Source organism: Sinocyclocheilus anshuiensis, unplaced genomic scaffold (assembly GCF_001515605.1).
Source record: "Sinocyclocheilus anshuiensis isolate Anshui unplaced genomic scaffold, SAMN03320099.WGS_v1.1 scaffold1816, whole genome shotgun sequence".
NCBI classification, from domain to species: domain Eukaryota; kingdom Metazoa; phylum Chordata; class Actinopteri; order Cypriniformes; family Cyprinidae; genus Sinocyclocheilus; species Sinocyclocheilus anshuiensis.
Genome location: NW_015557182.1, coordinates 637,458 through 646,895, shown reverse-complemented (window position 1 = coordinate 646,895; position 9,438 = coordinate 637,458). Strand labels below are relative to the sequence as shown.

General features: G+C 36.7%; 2 protein-coding genes across 2 annotated transcripts in view; both read left to right on the top strand.

Annotated features, from left to right (window-relative positions):
* Nucleotides 1-9,438, top strand: part of LOC107678664 (cholesterol 24-hydroxylase-like) — a gene marked incomplete at its 5' end in the record, with an annotated part of 26,535 nt that overhangs the window by 16,176 nt on the left and 921 nt on the right. The window lies entirely within an intron of this gene.
* The window catches only part of LOC107678670 (cholesterol 24-hydroxylase-like), a 13,820-nt gene that overhangs the window by 3,461 nt on the left and 921 nt on the right, over nucleotides 1-9,438 (top strand). The window contains exons 3-14 of the mRNA XM_016474029.1: nucleotides 2,390-2,471; nucleotides 2,584-2,657; nucleotides 3,493-3,579; nucleotides 3,647-3,785; nucleotides 3,881-3,994; nucleotides 4,067-4,223; nucleotides 7,951-8,022; nucleotides 8,095-8,167; nucleotides 8,257-8,341; nucleotides 8,435-8,545; nucleotides 8,797-8,885; nucleotides 9,329-9,395. Coding sequence (XP_016329515.1) covers nucleotides 2,390-2,471; nucleotides 2,584-2,657; nucleotides 3,493-3,579; nucleotides 3,647-3,785; nucleotides 3,881-3,994; nucleotides 4,067-4,223; nucleotides 7,951-8,022; nucleotides 8,095-8,167; nucleotides 8,257-8,341; nucleotides 8,435-8,545; nucleotides 8,797-8,885; nucleotides 9,329-9,395 — 1,150 coding nt within the window. The remainder of the gene's footprint in view (nucleotides 1-2,389; nucleotides 2,472-2,583; nucleotides 2,658-3,492; nucleotides 3,580-3,646; nucleotides 3,786-3,880; nucleotides 3,995-4,066; nucleotides 4,224-7,950; nucleotides 8,023-8,094; nucleotides 8,168-8,256; nucleotides 8,342-8,434; nucleotides 8,546-8,796; nucleotides 8,886-9,328; nucleotides 9,396-9,438) is intronic.

The window sequence follows — 9,438 nt, the reverse complement described above, 5'->3', positions numbered from 1 at the left end:
ACAGCTTGAAGTGTGAAGCTTGTTCTTGTACACAGATATGGCATATTCATGGCAGTACACATGAAATTCATGTATTTATTTGTCATTTAAACTGATGTAAACAGGAAAAAAGTAGACTTAATTTTTTTTAATCCTGTCGCCCCCTCTAGTGGACATTAAGTATTAAGGCCTTCATTGCTCAGATAACGAAAGTCAATAGGATTTTTTGGGAAGGTAAGTCCGACCAGTTAGAAAAGATACAGCAACACGAGTCAGACGAGTCTGAAGGTCTGAGCTGAATTTGGTGAAACATTAAAGTTCTAGTCGGTGTCAATTACTCTCATAATAAATAATAATAATAATGTTTAAATATATGTAGGCTTTCTCAAGCCCAACAAAGAAGACTAAGAAGAGAAACATCAACCAATTTAGTATGTAATAAAACTAATACAATTCTAAGGCATGAAAAATAGGGATTTTATTTGCCCTTAACCCTGTTATTTTTTTGTCAGTATTAAGGTGCGTTCACTGATTCTACCTTCTCTCTTTTCTATCTCATTCTTTTCTTTTGAACTGAGTTGGCTACACATGCTTACATTCATAAATTTAAACTTTATTTCTAATTTATTTCATGAATTTAACTTTATTAATTTTCACAATTATTTATTCATGTCACACACACCTACCTAGTGCCTTTTGACTTAAATAAAAGACGAGAGTGGTAAATGTTACGGACATATTATTATCATGGAACTGTTCAGTCTATTATTGATTTTTATTTCCACTTCACTTTTATCCAAAGAGACGGAACTATTTGCACTGTATTTATCAATGGGACAATATTCATACAATACTAATAGGCTACCTAGAAATAATCTGTCAGCATATTGTAACTCGCATTAAAGGGGTCACTTGCAAGTCGCAGCAGCACGAATTATGTGCCCAGCAAAATCTGATTAAAATATTATGCGTAATTAACAGTGAGTGGTGGTTTCAGACATTATAGTGCCGCACTCGTACTGACTCTTATTCTGCCTGAAAGAATGAAAAGGCCATACTGAAGGCGGAGCGATTCGACCAATCAGATGAAAGGGGCGTTTCAGCGCCGCCCACACGTGCGAATGAAATATTGAAGCCATAACCCGATTTTTAAACCCCAAACGAAAAATGAGAAATCGAGCCAAAATCTCATTTTCCGTTTGTTAAACTAAACGGAAAAACGAATAAACGAGCCGTTTTTCCATTTCTCGTTATTATATTCCAAATAGGAGATGAAATGATCAAAACGTACACGGACCCGGTGGGTTATCATCAGTGTTGAGCTAGTTACTCAAAGAATGTAATATATTACTCATTACTAGTTACTCATTTCAAAAGTAATATTGTTACTTTACTTGTTACTTTCTGGCAACAGTAATTAGTTACACTACTAGTTACATTACTTTTTCTTCACGCCCCACAAAAGTTGTAACTGTGTATCTTCCACATACAATTCTAGTGATTGATAGCGACATTCAAGTAGAAGTGTTGTATTAATCTCATTAATTGTCATGTGTAGCTTGAAGCTAATTGTCATTTCTCCATTACCCATATACGATTATATTTCATTAAGTTTGTAAGAAACTTTAATTTTCCAAAAAGATTTTTAATTATAGTAATATCATTTATCACATGCCGATCAGAGGGATGTGGGTGGGATGTAATGCCAGAGTAAAGTAAAGCCACAACTTACACAAAAGTGCTCATAATCATCTTTTTTCCTGACAAAATCAATATAATGCAATATTTCTATCTGCTGACTGTAAGCTTTTCCATATTCCAAGCTTGCCTGCTGCACTGGGGACATCACATGCATGTGCGAGTCGTGAAAATTATGAAAATAAATTTAGGAATTATTTGATTTGTTTGATTGTTGAATTGTTGGATAATCAGCGGGGATGAGGCATCAAAAGCAACTAAGTAACTAAGCTGTTTTATGGATGGTAACTAATATTATTACTGAAATCTTATTAGTAATTAGTTACTAGTTACTGCAAAAGTAACTATTTTAATTATTATAAAAGTAACTATTTTTATATTATAAAAAGTAATATTATTACAGTAACTAAGTTACTAGTTACTGCCCAAGACTGGTTATCATATCACGTGTAGTGATTTTGCATTAAATAGAAATATTAAACCATTTTCTGGCATGTAAGCTTATGAGGAACCGCTGGAAAATTTCACTTCTGATTTTTTTCTCTTTTTTTCAGTGTCAGAAGTTTGTCAAAATATTCATTTATTGAATTATAATAAAAACACTGCTATGGAATTTCCTCAATTCAGCTAGAAACTATATAAATGTAGGGATACTTTATTAATCCCATAAAGGGAATTTGATAAAGTGTTCTAACCATGTTCTTGTTTTAAGGGGAGAAAAATATGGCCCTGTCTTCAGAATGAACAGTTTTCACCAAACCATGATCGCAGTTCATTGCCCTGAGGCTACAAAGGTAAATGTTTAATCTAATTTCATTTCATTTATGTTCAGAATCAGAAGCCAAAAAAATCTAAAAATAAATCAATTACAAAAAAAAAAAAAAAAACACTGTTGTGTTATTGTAGATAATCCTGATGTCACCTAAGTATCTCAAAGATCCCTCTGTCTACAAACGCCTCTTTAACTTGTTTGGAAAAAGGTAAGCTTTAATTTGGTTTGGATATGTCATAGCATTGCTAGGTGTAGTCTACATTGACACATTGAGTAAATTAAAAGGGGTGGTATGTGGTACTTTTTATTCCACTGACTTCCATTCATGTGCATACAAATGCAGGAGATCACAAACATAAGCTAATGCGAATTTTTGCAGTGTTCCAAAGTTCAATTTGTATCATGATATCTATTAGCGGCCCCATGTTTGATAGCTTTAAATCCATCTGTATGCATCATATGTGTGTTTGACTGGAGTAGACAGTACAGACAATAGAAAATATGACAATATAGAAGAGAAAATTAATCTAACCTTTTCATAGGGTCCTCAAATCTAACCCGTTGTGATTAAAATTAATTAAAAAAGATAAAAACCAGATTTATTAACAAATAATGGAAACTAATACATGTGTAATGGTAAACCATGTTGAACATTTGTCCATTTGTTTTACAGAGTGTGATAAATTGAAAGAAATACTATTGTCACACTGAAGCAAACAATGTTATCATGGGTTTCTAGGTTGCATCCAAAATTGCATACTCTCTGAATGTGCCTCTTTTGATTAAGTAATTACTTTGTGACTGCTAAAACATGCTGTATGTTCTTTATGATATGTACTGTTTACTACTATAGTCAGGATGTGTGTGGTTTCGGATGCAGTCATACTGTTTACATAATAGGGCTATCCTTTAATTACAGATTAGTTAACTACATGTCAAATTAATTACATGATATACTGATTAATTCATCAAAAAAAAAAAACAATTGCAAGGTAGGTCATGGTGTAACCTGAGCTGAATTAAAAGAAACTCAATCTTCTCAGGTTCATGGGAACTGGGCTAATAACGGCTGCGGACCATGACGTCTGGTACAGGCAGCGTCGCATCATGGATCCAGCTTTTAGCAGCACGTGAGTTAACAACATATAGTGAAATGAGATAGAGATGCACCTCAGCTGATGCTGTCTTATCCATCAGATACTTACGAGGCTTGATGGGCACTTTTAATGAGATGTCTGAGCGTCTAATGGACCATCTGGAGGAAATAGCCGACACTAAAACACCTACCATCATGCATGACCTGGTCAACTGTGTCACACTCGACGTCATTTGCAAGGTTTCACTCTTCTTCCCGCTTATTTAAAAGGAATGTCTAATGCAAGGAAGGTCAAATTAGCTGTTAATCAATACTTAGTATGTTTTCATCCGCAGGTGGCTTTCGGTGTTGATTTAAATTTTTTGAAGCAAACCGACAGCCCCTTCCAGAATGCAGTTGAGCTGTGTTTAAGGGGTATGGTGTTAGATGTCAGAGACCCATTCTTTGCGGTAAGAGAATTGATCCGAAGATACTCCAGAGTAGTAGGGTTAATGCTATATCATCTTTTTTTTTTCCCTCAGCTTTTCCCCAAGAATTGGAAGACCGTGCAACAAATTAAGGAAGCAGTTGAACTCCTGCGTAAAACGGGAGAGAAATGGATACAAGACAGGAAGACAGCAATAGAAAATGGAGAAGATGTCCCCAAAGACATTCTCACACAAATCCTCAAAATGGCAGGTACGTGGCTCTCAAACACCTGAGACGTTAAAGGTTAGGTTTGTACAGATAATAATTAAATTGGCTGCAAAATTGTGCACATTTAAAAATTTTAATTAATCGTTTAATTAAATGTCTTTTAAAAATAAAATAATCCATTTAATCATGCCATACTACTACATTTAAACGTAACGATTGTGAAAAATTTGGTAAATACTTAAAGCAGTTAAACAATTATAGTTCAAATACAAAGTGCAGTCGAAAGGAACAGATTACCGGAGTCTTAGAACACATTTTAAAACTTTGAACAGTTTGGAGCTGTGGACAAAATGTGACACGTTGCTTTTATGCAGCTCATATGGTACAAGATGCAACTTGACAGCTTAAGATGTCTGTCTAACACAGGTTTACATAGATCAGCAATTATGATACTGCACAAACTTGATTACAAAATGGCTTAAAGGGGTCATATTAGATTAGATTAGATTAGATTATTATCATATGACCCCTTTAAGTTCAGTGACTTCTGAAGTCACTTTTAAAGGGGTCATGACATGGATTTTTTTTTTTTTTTTTACCATTTTATTATGTTCCTTGAGGTTTAATTATAAAGTTAATAAAGGTTTTTTGTTTTTTTTGCATTAAAAAAAACATATACACTCATGTGAAAAAGTTACGACCCTATTGAATTCCATGGTGTTCCATAGGCCTATCAGGAGTCCAGGACATAATAAAAAAAAATAATTAAAAAAAGTCCTTGGCTGGTCTTTAAATTTGGAAACTAAAGCCCCGTTTCCACCGCAGGAACTTTCACCAGGAACTCGGGACGTTGGGCCGGTACTCGATGTGTTTCCATCGCAGGAACCAGGATCTAAATAAAGATTGGGGTAAAAATGTACCCCTCAGAAAGTCCCTGCTCGTGAGGTAGTACTTTTCCAAAGGTTCCCAGGCGCTTTCGGCAGCGGGACTTGGGCGGTGAACATGCTGATTGGTTGAGTTCACGCAGCATTGTATTTCAACCACCATACATTCGCATCATTTTTTTTTTGCCTAATCTTCTCGGTACTTTAGACCGCGATGGAAACACAGACCTCAACAGGTCTGGGGGAAAAAAGTTCCTGGGACATATTGTTCTAGGTAATTTCGGTGGAAAAGCGGCTTAAAACTTTCTACCGAGGATGCAAGTCCGAACTTTGCGTACTTGGTATTGAGAAACGCGCGCAGACCTACGTCACCAGACTATTTGCCTAATCTTCTCGGTACTTTAGACCGCGATGGAAACACAGACCTCAACAGGTCTGGGGGAAAAAAGTTCCTGGGACATATTGTTCTAGGTAATTTCGGTGGAAAAGCGGCTTAAAACTTCAGATGAACAACAACACATGACATATCACACTGTGTCATTATTTATTTAACAAAAATAAAGCCAAAATGGAAATGCCATGTGTGACAATGTAAGGACACCCTTACCGTTAAGAGGAATTAAGAGGGTAAGTAGCAGTCAGGCACTGCTAATCAAATGCCTTTGATTAACTGATCAGCAAGTGTGAGCACCTCTATAAAATCAGAAGTTTCGACAGTTTGCTGGTCCGGAGCCTTCAGGTGTGTGTTAACACAATGCCAAGGAGATAAGACATCAGCAATGATCTTAGAGAAGCAATTGTTGCTACCATCAATCTGGGAAGAGAAATATGGCCATTTCCAAACAATATGAAGTCCATCATTCTGCAGTGAGGAAGTTTATTCGCAAGTGGAAGACATTCAAAACAGACACCAATCCTCCCAGGAGTGGACGTCCCAGCAAATTCACCCCAAGATCAGACTGTGTATCGCTCAGAGAAATGGCAGAAAACCCAAGAACTTCACCACAGACTCTACAGGACTCCGTTAACATGTTAAATGATAAAGTTCGTGACAGTACAATTAGAAAAATATGGCACAAGTATAGCATGTTTGGAAGGCTTGCCAGAAGAAAGACTTTTCTATCTAAAAAAAAACATGGCAGCACAGTTTAGACTTGCAAATTTGCATCTGAACAAACCGTAAGACTTCTAGAACAATGCCCTTTGAACAGACGAGACCAAAGTGGAGAAGTTTGGCCATAATGCACAGCGCCATGTTTGGTGAAAACCTAAAGACCATATCAGCACAAACACCTCATAGCAAATGCTGGTGGAGTGCTGATGATTTTAGGCTTGTTTTGTAGCCACAGGACTTGGGCACCTCACAGTCATTGAGTCAACCATGAACTCCTCTGTATACCAAAGTATTCTAGAGTCAAATGTGAGGCCACCCATCTGACAGCTAAAGCTTGGCCAAGATTGGGTGATGCAACAGGACAATGATCCCAAGCACACGAGCAAATCTACAACAGAACGACTGAAAAAAAAAAATTAAGGTGTTGCAATAGCCAGTCAAAGTTCAGACCTCATCCTGAATGAAATGCTGTGGTGAGAGCTGTGCATAAACAAATGCCCACAAACCTCAATAAACTGGAGCAATGTTACAAAGAAGAGTGGGTCAAAATTCCTCCAGAACGATGTGAGAGACTGAAAAAGTCATACAAAAAATGAGTACTTCTAGATATTGCTGTTAAAAGCGAATGCACAGGCAATTGAATCATAGGGTGTCCTAATTTTGTCACACATGGCTTTTCCATCTTGGCTTTATTTTTGTTAAATACATAATGACACAGTGTGATATGTCATGTTGTTCATCTAAGGATTTATTTTCCAAATTTTAAGACTTGCCAAGGACCAGATAATTTTTTATTATGTCCTGACACGGAAAATTGTCATTTTAGACAGGTCATTTTAGACAGAGGGCCGGAATGAGTAATTTTTCAACCCTCATTCCGGCCCTCTGTCTAAAATGACCTGGTTTTAAAGGGTTAGTTCACCCAAAAATGAAAATTAGCCCATAAATTACTCGCCCTCAAGGCATCCTAGGTGTATATGACTTTCTTCTTTCAGACGAATAATAATATAATATAATATAATATAATATAATCAATTTAATATAGCTTGCGCCAACAGTTGTAAACGGAAGCAGCTCCGGGAGCATGACGTATGAGGTCAGCGCATGCGCCGGTGAATCTCGTGAAAACAAAGATCAAAGACAATTTTTAATATAACTCCGACTGGATTCGTCTGAAAGAAGAAAGTCATATACACCTAGGATGCCTTGAGGGTGAGTAATTTATGGGCTAATTTTCATTTTCGGGTGAACTAACCCTTTAAGGGGTGAGTCCTTTCTGGCTTGTCAGTAATCGAATAATCGAGTTCACTCTTCAGTTTGTCCTATTGTCAACAGACTCAAGTGCGTGGACTGTGTCAGAAAGCGAACGTGCATCTGTATACTGTATACAAGTGTCAGCCATTAAGCGACTGAACACCAGTAGGCGGGGCATATGGTGAGACGATGACTATTCGTCTTTGTTTTGCTCTGGAGGCAGTGTATATGCAAATGTTTGTGCCCCTGTGATGTCACATGCCATCTCAGATCCAAATGAGCCATTTATGGAGCTTGGTTAAATAAATGCTTTGTTTATTATGTGGAGGTTATGCTGTGAAACTTGCAGGATGTTTTAAAGGTACAAATACCTCTTATATGTCAGAAGATCAAGGCAAATTCGATTTCTCATGACATGAAGAAAAATGTCATTGAAATTTAAAAATGTAATTGAGTCTTTGAATTATCAGCATGTCATATAGTTCATTTGATTCCAAATTTCTATGTTTTGCTACAGAGGAGGAAAAAGTTAATAGTGCAAAAGATCATGAGCAGATGTTGGACAATTTTGTGACTTTCTTCATTGCTGGTGAGTTACGGCTACATTTGATTTTTGTTCATAAACCCTTGCAGTTATAAACAGTGCTTGTTTTTGTTGCAGGGCAAGAGACAACAGCCAATCAGCTCTCATTTGCAATCATGGAATTAGGGAGACATCCTGAGATATATAAAAGGTAAAAAAAAAACCACTTCTTGAAAATGTTGACCTTTTCCATCCGTCTTGCATTACAATGCTTTCTAGTGAATTTCCTTTCCTTCCCAGGGCTAAAGCAGAGGTGGATGAAATCCTTGGGACAAAAAGAGACATTTCATATGAAGATCTTGGAAAATTCACCTACTTGTCTCAGGTGGGTCTGCAGAGATGTTTTTTACATGCTACAAACACAAAGCATTTTGTATCCATTTTTTAAATGGTCTTTGTTTTTTACTCGATGCTGCAGGTGTTGAAGGAAACGCTGCGTCTGTACCCAACTGCTCCAGGAACCAATCGCTGGCTACATGAGGACATGGTTATAAATGGGTTGAAAATCCCAGGGGGCTGTTCTGTTGCTGTGAGTATCGGCTCATTCTGTAGCCATCATTGTACCGGCCCAGAGCAGCTATCTCTAGTAATACTAGAAAAAAGTACAGCGCTTGTCACTTAGAATGGAGAAAAAAATGCATTGTTTATTAGATTAGATTAGATTTAATAACATTTCAAATCAGCAATACATTCTGTCAGCAGTGGTGTCATAACTTTTACTTATTTCATTGTATATGATTAAATGAGTATTTTGAATAATTTTGGGCTCTTTCCATACAGTTCAGTGCTTATGTCTCCCAAAGAATGGAGAAGTATTTTAAAGATCCGTTGAAGTTTGATCCAGAGAGATTTGATGTGAATGCCCCAAAGTAAGTCATTATCACAGTCTCATTTTACTCTCTGTTTTAGTATTTATGCCACATTCATGGCATAATGACAGTAATTCTGAGATGCCAACCTCTGACGTTTACAGCCTTTGTTTCCAAATTATTAATTTCTGTGGAAAGAAATGAATCTGTGTAATTTGTACAATCATTAGACAAAGCTATAATACAACAACCCTGTGCACCTTTTTAACTGTGCTATAGCTACATTAAACTGTATTGTATATCTGTTTGTATTGTATGAGTGTTTGTTATGTGATATTTCAGGGGTCAGAGTCTACAAGTTGTAATTACAAGTTCAACTAGGACATGAGCTCTTTTTACAGTTGTAATCATGTAATTACGATATGTGCTACATGAACACACCTTTATGTTGCGTCATTTTGGCATCAAATCCGTTGATTTCTAATTGTGTTCTTATCTGTAAGGCCTTATTACTGCTACTATCCATTTGCACTTGGTCCACGAACCTGTCTGGGGCAGGTCTTCTCACAGGTGATGAAGCACACAACACACACACACACACACACACCCAACC